General features: G+C 32.3%; 1 protein-coding gene and 1 long non-coding RNA gene across 2 annotated transcripts; both read right to left on the bottom strand.

Moving 5' to 3' along the window:
* Positions 1-10: 10 nt before the first annotated feature.
* LOC111697474 (uncharacterized) lies at positions 11-1,429 on the bottom strand. The gene is made up of 4 exons (XR_002764294.1): positions 1,294-1,429; positions 622-668; positions 155-244; positions 11-33 (listed from the first exon to the last, which is right to left on the bottom strand). It is a non-coding gene; the product is annotated as an uncharacterized LOC111697474 (long non-coding RNA).
* Positions 1,430-2,924: 1,495 nt separating this feature from the next.
* LOC111697460 (uncharacterized) lies at positions 2,925-8,812 on the bottom strand. Its single transcript, XM_023467483.1, has 7 exons — positions 8,693-8,812; positions 6,663-6,716; positions 6,544-6,577; positions 6,230-6,297; positions 5,235-5,294; positions 4,483-4,542; positions 2,925-3,066 (listed from the first exon to the last, which is right to left on the bottom strand). Exons 1-7 carry the CDS (start codon positions 8,810-8,812, stop codon positions 2,974-2,976), a joined length of 489 nt encoding a protein of 162 aa, XP_023323251.1. The 3' UTR covers positions 2,925-2,973.
* Between the last annotated feature and the right edge of the window lie 5,568 nt (positions 8,813-14,380).

Here is a 14,380-nt window from a genome sequence, read left to right on the forward strand (position 1 = left end):
GTACCTGTACAAGTGCTGAGTGCCCTACTTCTCCTACAATTCAATATAAATACATCTATAAATAGAATACTGTATAATGTACCTGTACCTGTACCTGTACCTGTATCTGTACCTGTACCTGTACCTGTACCTGTACCTGTACCTGTACCTGTACCTGTATGTAGCTAACCAGTCTGCCACATTATCATCTCCATCTAACCTCAACACTTTCTCAATCAACTTCACTGCATCCATTATCATCGGCCTAAGGGGATTGTTCAACTTTTTGTATAAATACAAATAATTCAAGTTTTTTTATTCCAATTAACAGCAACAACAACAACTACACCACTAACAACAACAAAACCAACATCAACAACAACATCAACACCACTAACAACAACAAAACCAACATCAACAACAACATCAATAACACCAACATCAACAACAACAACAACAACGACAACCCCATTTTTACAAATCAATGATAAGGGAAATTTTAAAAGATGCTAGCATAGAAGAAATTGAGTCTTTGCTTTAACCCTATGTGTCTTGCAAAGATATAAGGATTAAAAAATCAACGTTTGTGGAAAAACCCTTTTTTTATTTTTTTTGTTCAATTTAAGAGTAAAAACATCTTACTTTAACATTGATTTAGGCATCCCAAATTTGTATTTCTCATTCAGACTCTGAAAAAAAGACAAAAAAATTGACTGAAACAAAAAATTTACCGAAACAAAAAATTCTTCTTAACAACTTTATTCAATATCAAAATAAATCAACAATAGTATATCTTATTCGCAGAAACATAGAGACAAAAATTCTCTCATTTTATCTTCGTACCTATTGCTGTAATGAGATGCTTTTCGCAGAGCTCTCCATTGATTAAGGTTTAATCAAAAACTTTATCGAATAATTTTGCAAGCGTAGTTGCATGCAGACTTTTTATCTTTAAATTAAAATTCCGAACTTGAACAACACTGCAATATGTAAGTAAGAATTTTTTTTTGCAAACGTAGTTGCAATTGAATGATTTTTCATCTATATGAATTTAAGAAAAATTAAAGCAAAAAAAAAAAGGATATAAAAACCAGAAAATCCGAAAACCGGAAAACTGGAAAAAGACTTGTCATCTCATATTTAAAAAAAATCAAAAATAAATCCAAAAATATCCAAAGGAGACTTTTCGTCCAGGGTCAGATAGAATTCCTTTATGGGATCAGTAAAATTTTTAAAGAAAAACATCAAAACAAAAAAATTTTAAATTTAAATTGCCACAATTCATAGAAGCAATCATCCAACATTATTTCTGACCTGAAGTGAATATGGAGGGTTTTCAATCTTTCCAGTTTTAAGCCTCTCTCTAAAAATTAAACCAATCGTATAATTACTCACATAGATTCAGCCTGCTTAAAAAAGTCTCATCAATTTTTAAGACAGGGTCTACTTTGAAGTGCCTTGGGCTTTGATTTTATAAATCTAACTCACTTATGCTTTCCTGTAGCCCTTGTTGGTTTTAAGAAGAAATGGCAAAATTCTNAAGATTAAAGACAACGCAAATAAGTAAATTGTTGCATAATCCGAACCAGTACAAGGATTGCCTGGTGTACCCACCCATCTTGCGGACCCAGTAAGTGGTTGACCCAGCGTGTTATAGTAAACAATAAAAATCCCGCTTTTTAATGTCTATGATCATTTAAGAGCGTCGATAACGAGGTGCTTAAATGGTTTGTACCTGAAATTTTCGTTGGTGAAATTTAATTCTAAACAACACGTTTTGCTAATAAATATTCGAAGATGTCTTCTAGTTTGAAGTTACCCTTCTTAAAAGATTTACAATAGTACCTTTCAGAATTTTATCTGATCAATAATTTGGAAGATATCGTCGTTCTTCTAGCTAGAAAAGTGTTCATCCAAACAATTTCATCCATTGTTCATGGAGCGTAAACTCGCAACTTACCTTTATCGAAAAACCACAATTGAAATAAATCAATGTCAAAAAGAAAAACATATAAATATCTCATTCAATTATGATCACACGAAACTTATTTGGGTACCTTTATGAATTGGACATGACCCTGATAACCTGAGTATCTTGAAATTAAATATTCAGTCACTTCAAACATTGTCCTATAGTAATATAATAAAACTTCCAAAAATTCAAAACTGTATTATGTTAAAGTTCGCTTTTTATTAAACTTTTTAATATCTTTATCCTGAAAGAATATGGAAAAACGATCCAAAAACGAGCCAAAAACGAACCAAAAACGATCGTAACAATAAGTTCGTTTTGTATCGGTTTTGGATTGGTTTTTGCATTTATCTTTTGTCAGGGTCAAAACTGTAAGTGTAAGATAAAAGACAAGCAAATGTTAAGCACACTTTGCTCTTTGTACAATATGCTACATTTTCATCCTGAAAGAAAATATAGGCAAACAACGACCCAAATACGAACCAACTGAACAAACAACGACCCAAATACGAACCAACTGAACAAACAACAACCCAAATACTAACCAACTGAACAAACAACGACCCAAATACGAACCAACTGAACAAACAAAGACCCAAATACGAACCAACTGAACAAACAACAACCCAAATACGAACCAACTAAACAAACAACGACCCAAATACGAACCAAATAAACAAATTAAGACCCAAATACGAACCAATTGAACAAACAACGACCCAAATACGAACCAACTGAACAAACAACGACCCAAATACGAACCAACTGAACAAACAACGACCCAAATACGAACCAACTGAACAAACAACGACCCAAATACAAACCAACTGAAAGCCCAGCACTAAACGTAGCTATATGGTTACCCTAAAAGGATAAGACTTTAAGGCGAACTTAATCTTCTTATAAGAGACAATCTGAAACTAGAATTTCCTCATCTACTTGAAAAGTACTTTTGTATACAACAAATAAACAAACAAATTGGTAATACAAAATAGAACCATAAACCCACTGCAGGCACATCACTAATATTGTCCTACCTTAAGTTTATCAAGTAGAAAACAGGGATTATTCTTCTTTGTTAAATTCTCTAGAATAATCATTCCCTGCTCAACATCCTGAATACCTTCTCAACACTTTTACATATAATACAGGGTGCTTCTCAACACTTTTACATATAATACAGGGTGCTTCTCAACACTTTTACATGTAATACAGGGTGCTTCTCAACACTTTTATATATAATACAGGATGCTTCTCAATACTTTTACATATAATACAGGGTGCTTCTCAACACTTTTCATATAATACAGGGTGCTTCTCAACACTTTTATATATAATACATGATGCTTCTCAACACTTTTACATATAATACAGGGTGCTTCTCAACACTTTTCATATAATACAGGGTGCTTCTCAACACTTTTATATATAATACAGGGTGGTTCTCAACACTTTTACATGTAATACAGGGTGGTTCTCAACACTTTTACATATAATACAGGGTGCTTCTCAACACTTTTACTTATAATACAGGGTGCTTCTCAACACTTTTACATATAATACAGGGTGCTCCTTATTACTTTTACATATAATACAGTGTGCTTCTTAACACTTTTACATATAATACAGGGTGCTTCTCAACACTTTTACATATAATACAGGGTGCTTCTCAACACTTTTACATATAATACAGGATGCTTCTCAACTCTTTTACATATAATACAGGGTGCTTCTCAACACTTTTACATATAATACAGGGTGCTTCTCAACACTTTTACATATAATACAGGGTGCTTCTCATCACTTTTACATATAATACAGGATGCTTCTCAACACTTTTACATATAATACGGGATGCTTCTCAACACTTTTACATATAATACAGGATGCTTCTCAACACTTTTACATATAATACAGGGTGCTTCTCAACACTTTTACATATAATACAGGGTGCTTCTCAATAATACAGGGTGCTTCTCAACACTTTAACATATAATACAGGGTGCTTCTCAACACTTTTACATATAATACAGGGTGCTTCTTAAAACTTTCACTTTCTGAACACTTGCATCGTACATGATAAAGAGTGCTTCTTAAAACTTTCACGTACATGATACAGGGTGCTTTTAACACTTTCGCGTACATGATACAGGTTGTTTAATGCAAAATAAAACACTGTTCCTGGTGTTCAAACACGATACAAAATGTTCCATAAAATTTCCTGAATAAAACTTTGTCATCAAAAGGATTGCCTAAAACTTCTTTAAGTATATATATATATATATATACAATTTATGTTAAAATTAAAATTTGGCAAAATACTAAAAATGACAATTATCAAGTTTTAACAAAAATGTTGAAGCAAATAGATTTTATCACTTTTAGAGGCTTAACAAATACTTTTAAAAATTTAAAAATCCATTTTGACATGACAAAATTTCCTTAATTGTTTTTTTACGATGAGCAGAGTAATTTTAACAAAAAAATGGATTTTTCTCTTTTTTAAAATGTTTTGCAATTACATTGTATACCTGACAAGGGCACCAACAAATACAGGGACATTGTTTAACCCAGCAGCCAGGGGAGTAATCCTAGAAGTAACAATTGTAGAAAATAGTTTAGAAAATATTGTTGTGAAAAATAATGGGCGCTAAAAGCGTCCGAGTATTATTTGAATTCACAACGGTACCATTAGAAGCTTTCACTAAACAAGTATTAAATAGATTAGATATATATATATATCAATGTTTATAATTTAGAAAACTGATTATTTATAATTCTATACTGCAGAACAACAATGTATAAATCATCAGAATTAAACCATTTTGAACTTAGAAAACGACAATATCTTCCATAATCCACATTATTGATCGGATAAAAAGACGTCAATCATCTTTGTACGCTTACAGTTCCTTAAGAATAAATCCAGGATCATTTAACATTTATTNATTATAACTGAATTATAAATATTATAAATTTATCAGAGAAGGTTGTTGTTTAATAAAAAAAATTTATTAAATAGATATTAGTCAAGTCAAAAATAAAAAGTCCTTGGGTTCCACAGCCATCAAAATAATGTTACTAGTGCATTCATGTTTGAAAAATTAGGGGGAAAAATTACTTTTTTGAGAGTAAAAATAAATTTTAGGTTTATATAAACCTCACTTCAAACCAATTTTTTTGATATGATTTAAAAACAGGGGTGGCTAGTTTTAACCTTTAAACCGCGCTGAGTATCATAATTCATAAAACGGTTTGGAACTTGGATCCCCTGAACTGTTACCATATAGTTTGTATCTGCGTAGAAGCATGTTGGTGAAATCTCACAAATATTTGGATCAACCTGAATATAAAGTTTGAGTAAAATTGCAAAACTTAATAAAACTTCTTTCATTTAATGATTAAAAAGTCTAATAAGGGTAAAAATAATTCTACTGTAAACTAATTTGTTTTTTTATTTGTTTGTAAATTTATTCGCAGATTTCTTAAAATTTCTTCAAACGTCGTCTTTGCAATTGAATTCAAAGAAATCTACAGAAACAAGATAACTGATTAAAATTACTTATTTTACATGATACTTATATTTTCTCAACCTGTTCCTTTAAACAACGATTTAGATTAAAGAACATTTTTGTTACGTTTTCCGTTCGGTTTATCATGAATAAATGAAAAATAATGTTTCGATCTTCACTTGAAATATGCAAAAATACGTGAAATATGTAAAACGAGTTTACGCTGTTATTCAGTGAGTGAATATACAAATAGTACATCGTAAAAACGTCTGATTGATATCAACTGAATCCTAAATTATTTTCTTTAATATTTTACTCTCAGTTCAAATACTTTACCAAGCCAATCTCTCCCTTTAAAAGTATGATAAAGTAATATGAAGCTTTTAAAAGGAGTAAAAGTGTTAAAGAGACTGTTAGCGTAATTTCAAGTGACCTTTCATTTATAAAGAGTCATGTCCCAACGGTATGTCCGGACAACCTTGGGACAACCAGGGAATAGGAATAAACCCTGATTTGTTTAGCTGAACATTGAGAACTTGGAGACTAGAGGTTACAGTGTAAAGTTACACTGTATGTGCTCTCCGTACTAGTGTACACTCGCGCGGTTTCTTGGCACTTAACTTCCCGCTATATAAATAAGAATATCCAAGAAATCCTTGATAAGCAAAGGTTTAACGAGTATCGTTGTATATCGGACATGCCACTTTATAAATTGAATGTCCATTTCAAAAATAAACTACGAATTTATAAAATGATGATTACAAACCTTGATGAGTTCTTTAACCCAGGTACTGTACCAAAGACTCTCTCTGGCAAAAGGTTTACCAAGTTTACCTAATCAGAAACATTCTAGTTTTCACAAATAAAAACAAGGAAACTAAAACAATATGTCAGGGGTGTATGTTTTCTTGAAAAATCTCTGTACCCCCAACCTCTTTGAAGAAAAGTGTTCCCCCATGGTAATGGATGTTTACGCGGAACGGAACAAATTTTTGAAACAAAATTGTTTATTAAAAAGAAGTAAAAATGATATTTTGATTATGTATTTTGCTAAAGATATTCATTTTAATGATTACTTACCTAACTTTGCAACCAAGGGAATCAAAGAAGGGATCTAAAACACAAATTTTAATTCATATTCTTTTAATAAAACTTAATAATTTTCTTAATATATTTACAAAGATTAGAACTAAGCAAACCTTTAGAATAAGATCATGTGTTTTTTCCTCTCCATTCTTGGTTTTGTAAGTAACCTTAAAAATAAAAATGAAAAAAAATCACATACATTGACAATTAAGAAAAACTTGAATAAATGATGATTAATGATATGTACTTAACATTTGTAAAGCTTATTTTAATAAGAGGAAAAAAAGAATTATTTATAAAATATTCATATTTCAAAAGTAGTAATAATATTTTGCTTCAAATAAAAATGTATACATTATACTAGAGGGGACAATTACTATTTAAAACTTTGGCAGTAAAGATTATTGGCATAGTATACAGTATAAGATAAACTAAATATATGTGGAATAGGAAAATGACATTCAAGAATAATATCTATGTAGTATAGACACACCTGAGCTGCATATTTCATGTTTAATAAACCATTTATAAAATCAAAGCTTGAATCCTTGTAGCAAAAATCATGGAAACATGATATTCTGTAAAACTGTAGTACGTTGTACATATTAATGATTTGATGTTGTAAACTTAGACATAATGACATTTTCAATTGAATATTTAACATAATTATCTTAAATCATGCGACATGCTTAAATTACGCTATAAAACATGTGCCAAGATAGATTAACTGTGTTATATCTATTCTCTCTAATCCTATAAATATGTATATTAAACTTTAACTTTGCTATAAATACGTAATATGATGTAATCATGTGATAATGATATCATTGTAGGAATTGTAACTACGTCAATTCCTGTTAAGTTTGTGACATAAGATATTAAATAAAGTTAGTTGATTGAGACTCTGCTTCGATTACAGTATCAGAAGTAATTTGGTTCATACCTTGAGTATTGGTATTGATCCATTGATTGCTGGTGTCTGTAATGACATCGATAGCTAACAATATCGCGCTCTGTATAGTGGCGTTGATTATTAACGGGATTGTAGCCGTGTGGATCGTGCCCTGGTTGAGACATTGATCAATTGATTGCTAGTGTCTGTATTGACATCGATAGCGAACAAGATCGCGCCTTGTGTAATGGCGTTGATTAGTCAAGGGATTGTAGCCATGTGGATTGTGTCCTGAGGAGACAATTGATCAATTGATTGCTAGTGTCTGTAATTTGGTTTCGTAGAAACTTAAGAGTGTAGATCATACCTTGAGTATTGGTATTGATCCATTGATTGCTAGTGTCTGTATTTTGGTTCTTGTTGAAACATACGAGTGTAGATCATACCTTAAGTATTGGTATTGATCTATTGATTGCTAGTGTCTGTATTGACATCGATAGCTAACAAGATCGCGCCTTGTGTAACGGCGTTGATTAGTCAAGGGATTGTAACCGTGTGGATTGTGTCCTAAGGAGACATTGATCAATTGATTGCTAGTGTCTGTAATTTGGTTCTCGTTGAAACTTACGAGATCATACCTTGAGTATTGGTATTGATCTATTGATTGCTAGTGTCTGTATTGACATCGATAGCTAACAATATCGCACACTGTACAGTGGCGTTGATTAGTCATGGGATTGTAGCTCTGTGGATCGTGTTCTGGTGGAGACATTGATCAAATTTGATCATCCCTATCATTTGGGATTGATATATATATAAAGTTTGTTAATAGCTACACTTAAGTCCCTGTGTGGTATTTAGAGCCTGGGATTCTGTCCTGGTAGAACACTGTATTAGCAGCTGGATTTTGATAGCTAAGCTTGTGTCCCTGTGTGGCATTTAGAGCCTGGGATTCTGTCCTGGTAGAACACTGTATTAGCAGCTGGATTTTGATAGCTATACTTTTGTCCCTGTGTGGCATTTAGAGCCTGGGATTCCGTCCTGGTAGAACACTGTATTAGCAGCTGGATTTTGATAGCTATGCTTGTGTCCCTGTGTGGCATTTAGAGCCTGGGTCCTGGTTAAGTTTGATAGCGGACGGATTGTACCTGGATTGATGCCTTTCGAGACCTTATTATGGAGTCGGTGTTTACTACATCCAACAGTTATCAGCTTCCTATTCCACAAGTTTATGGGTTTCACTGTATAAACCTGAGTTTGAAACATTGAACTGTTGAAGTTATCATTATTTGCTCTTCCTTCTCTTTCCTGGATATTTTCTACTTCAAGTTCTTTAATCTCACATCCCTCATAGGCCTGTAGGAAACACATATCAACTGAGACACAACTTGGAGGTTTTAATGGGTGAGGGGTTTAGCATTCTTTATTCATTACGAAAATGTAATCTTTGCCAACATTTGAACATTATGAACATTTTTTTAATCTCTTTTCTTTTTGTGGCCCCCCTCCCCTTTTAGCCCCACCAAATCAGTAACATTGTGCAGTATGCTGCATTGAAGGCATCATGTGTTACGGCTTAAAGAAACTATGAACATTTGCATCAAACTCTAGTTTTCCTATGCTTATATCTTTGCAATCGGATGTCGACTTTTGATATTGAAAATTAAAACTGTAATTAGTCAGTTAATTTACACTTTCCCCGACATCACTTTAAACCCCCATAGTTCACAATGTATTTGACAAGTTAAAAATCACCTTAAATTAAATCTTACAGTGAAACCCTCAATAACGAATACATCGGAAGAATTTATCAAATGTCGTCTTGACAATTTTTCGATGAGTTTTATACTATATTACGTAAATTTCAGTATTTGCGAAATTCTCACGAAGTGTGACATTTGGTGAATATTTTAAAATGCAGGGTGTCTCACGAAGTGTGACATTTGGTGAATAGTTTAAAATACAGGATGTCTCATGATGTGTGACATTTGGTGAATAGTTTAAAATGCAGGATGTCTCATGATGTGTGACATTTGGTGAATAGTTTAAAATACAGGATGTCTCATGATGTGTGACATTTGGTGAATATTTTAAAATGCAGGGTGTCTCACGAAGTGTGACATTTGGTGAATAGTTTAAAATACAGGATGTCTCATGAAGTGTGACATTTGGTGAATAGTTTAAAATGCAGGATGTCTCACGAAGTGTGACATTTGGTGAATAGTTTAAAATACAGGATGTCTCATGAAGTGTGACATTTGGTGAATAGTTTAAAATGCAGGATGTCTCACGAAGTGTGACATTTGGTGAATATTTTAAAATGCAGGGTGTCTCACGAAGTGTGACATTTGGTAAATAGTTTAAAATACAGGATGTCTCATGATGTGTGACATTTGGTGAAAAGTTTAAAATGTCTTCTTCCATAAATTGTTAAGTTGTTTAATACCAAAGAGAATAATAGAACATATTAATGGCAGTCATGTTATAGTAAAATTAATTATAAAGTAAAAAGTATTTGAGTAAAAGATTTTTTTTTCAACAAAATAAACTTTAAACTAGTCAACAACTGTCATGTTTGTTTTTACTTAAAAAAATGTCAAAATGACTGAGCCAATTAGGAAAAAATTTTTGTATGGAACCCTCACATGACCCCAGGGAAGTTTATGCCTGATCGAAATTTATTAAAATTGCCTCTATAATTTTCTTTCATTGGGTCAAAGAAAACACAAAAATATACAAAAATTTTAGTTTTCTGATGGACAAAGAATAAATGGTGGCATGACCTATCATTATCCACATTTAAAAGCTATCTTTAATCTGAAGAAAGAGGGGCGAAAGTCTCAAAAAACTTGTTTTCATAAACCGACCGTTTTTCAAACTAAAGTTAGTTTTTGTGATTAAGAAATATAAACAAAGAAACTGAACTCTCTATAATAAGAAGACGACGTCAAGTTTTAACTTTAAATAGTTCATTGAGCATGAGACACAGCTATAGTGCATTGTAAACAGGCCTATTTCACTTAATTAGTGATTTAATAAGTTCTTCTAAAACTATTTGGTTTGCAACAACATCAAATACACTTAAGTATTAGTATAAAGTCGTCTTTCTATTAAAGAGTTTTCTGGTTATCACTGTATAAATCTTTGCAACCTGATGGTGCATACTCTTGATATTAAAAACTTTAGCTTATAGATCAAGTTTGACATTTCTAAAGGTCATGTGACATCAGTTTTCAAAGATATATGGACAAAAAATTTGAGTTGGACACAAGTGTTCAGTTATTTTTGTCAGTTTTTATGTTCCTTATATATATGTGATCGTATTTAAAACCAAGAATCTCTGGAAAATACATCAAACTAAAGTAACAAATATAACACAATAAAATACAAAATCTACGCAAACATTTTTTTTTTCATGGAATTCTTTGATTAAATCTCTCGAAAACTTCACACACTTTTGCTTTCGTTAGTCAAAAGGGTTTTTAAATGCAGCTGATCTGCTAATATCAGTTAGATACAGGGGTACTCACTGAGGATGAGACTTTAAATGCAGCTGATCTAATAATATCAGTTAGATACAGGGGTACTCACTGAGTATGAGACTTTAAATGCAGCTGATCTAATAATATCAGTTAGATACAGGGTTACTCACTGAGTATGAGACTTTAAATGCAGCTGATCTAATAATATCAGTTAGATACAGGGGTACCCACTGAGGATGAGACTTTAAATGCAGCTGATCTAATAATATCAGTTAGATACAGGCCGGTACTCACTGAGTATGAGACTTTAAATGCAGCTAATCTGCTAATATTAGTTAGATACAGGGGTACTCACTGAGGATGAGACTTTAGAGAGTCTGTACGAAACTTATATCTGTCTGTTTCGATTTACGATGCCCTTCATTATAATGTTTTTACTTTATTTGCCCAATCAATGAAACAGCCATTAAAAGACTATATTCAAGACAGACGACTTAATCGTCATATTTAAAGAGTTTCTGGTCGTCTTTACTGTCTCATTCTTTGCGGGTAACCCTGTATGCAGATAACGAAAAAGAGAGTCTTTGACTGATAATAGTGAAGGACTGAAGAGAGAGATATCTATTCTGTACTACCTCTATCGTTCTATCTCGCCTAAGGAAGGGAGGGAGAGAGCATATTTCAAGGTTCCTGTATATACAAATCAACAAGCATAAATAATATGCAATGTGCACTGTGACTTGTGAGTGAGTACTGTGTAGTGTGTACACGAAACTACCGGCTATGGGCAGAGTAATGCAATTCGATAATAAACTCTAGTATAGGGGGATAGGGTATTTTTAGGTGTTGGGTATTTTCCCAAGAACGTCTTCCAGAGTTGCACCTTCCAAATTATGCAATTTACCTAGCGGCAAGTTCACCAAGATTAGGTAAGGCCCTCTGAGGCGCTGCAATAGGGGCCGAACACTGCGACTTGGACAGACTAAGGAAGTTACTGCTTGAGAAAATTACATATTTGGAAAAATACCCTTGGCAAGTTGCTGCTAAAGAAGGCCTTGAAGGAAGTACCTTAAACATTCTTTTATTTATTTGTTGCCAAGTACTAAGATTCTGGGTTTCTTGTACAGGGTGTCCCAAAAACATGGGAATTCAGTGACGAATTCGATATCGTCTTTGTTACGAACTAGCATTGTATTTGTAATACCTAATTTCAAAATATGCCATAATATTATTATGTCTGCTAGAGTTTATTTAATGAAAAGGGTGAAAGACTGCAAAGATGTGTCTATAATGTCTCCGCAAGATGAACAGTGAATACGGACAAGTTTACTCTGTTTATATACTGTAATTTTCTTGTTTTACTAAGTACAACCGGTTGCAGTCAAAACATAAACAAACAAAATGTAAACATAGCAGACGAAACTCTTAAAGATTACAGCTTTCTCAGTAGGTATCACTATGCTAAATCAAAGAATTATTTGAAAAGACGATATCGAATTCGTCACTGAATTCCCATGTTTTTTGGGACACCCTGTATAATTCAAAGTCATAAAAAGTGTTTCCACAAGCTAGTAATAGTATCCGACCAGAAAGTTCTCTGGATATTTATTATGAAAAAAGATCCTATGATATGCACACAAAGTCCTGTGAAAAAAGTTCATTGAGGGAGTGTTCGCGAAAAATGAAAGGGGGTATAGGGCCGCTTACGGCAAGAAATGATCGTTTTTGATGGATACTAATCATAAAAATTGATAAAAACGACTTATTTAGTAGCGTCCATACAAATTCAGAAAGTTGTAAGATACGACGATCGTATTGTAAAATAATCAATTTAATTTCAAACAAATCATTCAGATATTGCAACATTCAATTATGTTTTCGACGCATTTATTTATAGTTAATATTTCATAATATTTTTTATTTGTTTTGTATACAATGCACTTAAAATGACTTTTTTCCGCTTACAGGTGTCTGCTACGTGTAATCATTCAAAGCATCGAGAGGAGAGACATCTGGCGTCCAACTATTTTGGCGTTTTATGCATTGTATACAAAACGAATATTAAATATTAACTGTATACGAATGCGTCGAAAAATAATCGATGTTTATAGGTTGCAATATCTGAATGATTTGTTTGAAATTATAAGTTGTTTCGATGTAAGCCTATATCCCCTTTCATTTTTCGCGAACACTCCCTTTATATTGAAAGTCCTGTCATTTTTTCGACTTTATTTTAAGATTTTTTTCTTTTTCCAAAATCATGCTTACGAAATAATCCCGCATGGAAGAAAGACGATGTAGAAGTCGTCATTTAATTCCATGTTTGTTGGGACACCCTGTATTTCCAGGCCCAGTTAAAAAAAGAAATTTCTCTCATATTTTGTAGATTCTCTGAACTCTGTTAGAATTAACACTTTACAGTGGACTACTGACCAAACTATAGTATTAAACTGGCAGTAACAACTCTCATGCTTTTCTCACAATGAAATATAATTTCATCATTCCAAATGTAGCTAAATGAAAAATAAAGATTAGTGATTTTTTTCTTTAAATCTCAATAATTAGTTCATAACGAAAAAACGAAAAAGGCGATGATTCAGATTTTACAGAAAAAAATTGCTGAACAATTTAATTATCAAAATTCAAAAATGTAGGCAAAACTTAAATTGTCCAGTATTTCTGACATTTTTTCTAAAAACGGCGTGACTTTAGGGATCCTCTTAAATACCCCACAGTCCCCACCATCAAACATTAAGCAAAATTTACAGGATATGGTTTAAAAAAATTATTCATTCTCATATTATTTATTATGAGTGTAAAGAGAAACGTTAAAACTACAAAAACAACATAATTATAATTAGTCATTCATTATCTAACATCCTTCTTCTGCAACTAAAATAGAAATAAAAAACCTATAGAACACTATAATATATTTACAAAATGAGACATCATTGTAACTTAGAAGAATATAAGTCACGAGCATATCTCAGTTCTTGTTTAGGCTTGATAATGTTGAGACTGATTCCAAGGCACAACTCTAAGTTGCAATTCTAAGTCACAATTTGCTTGCTATATGGCATTTTATTCCTATATTGCCAAAACTTTACTTTACTCAGGTTTTACTCAAAATCATCAAAAATAATTTATGACCAAAATTGAAGGATTTCTTTCATCTTGTTTTACAGCTGATAAGATAAAAAGCACAGGGAAAAGCAATGCTACATAATTCTTAGCTCAGTCAGTCTCGCCAGTCTATAGTTAGTCTAGAATGTTAATATTTTCTCCTAAAGTCAGACATCAAATTTAATTACTTGTTGCTTTTAACACTTTCAAATGTTGTTTTTGATGCTTTCAAATTACGCTTTTCATGCTTTACTACACGATCAAAATTGTTGAAATTGAGAGACATGAATACAAAAAAAGGCAGCGAGTCAAATGTTAACAAAGCGTTATGTTA

This window comes from Eurytemora carolleeae, unplaced genomic scaffold (genome assembly GCF_000591075.1).
Source record: "Eurytemora carolleeae unplaced genomic scaffold, Eaff_2.0 scaffold45, whole genome shotgun sequence".
NCBI classification, from domain to species: domain Eukaryota; kingdom Metazoa; phylum Arthropoda; class Copepoda; order Calanoida; family Temoridae; genus Eurytemora; species Eurytemora carolleeae.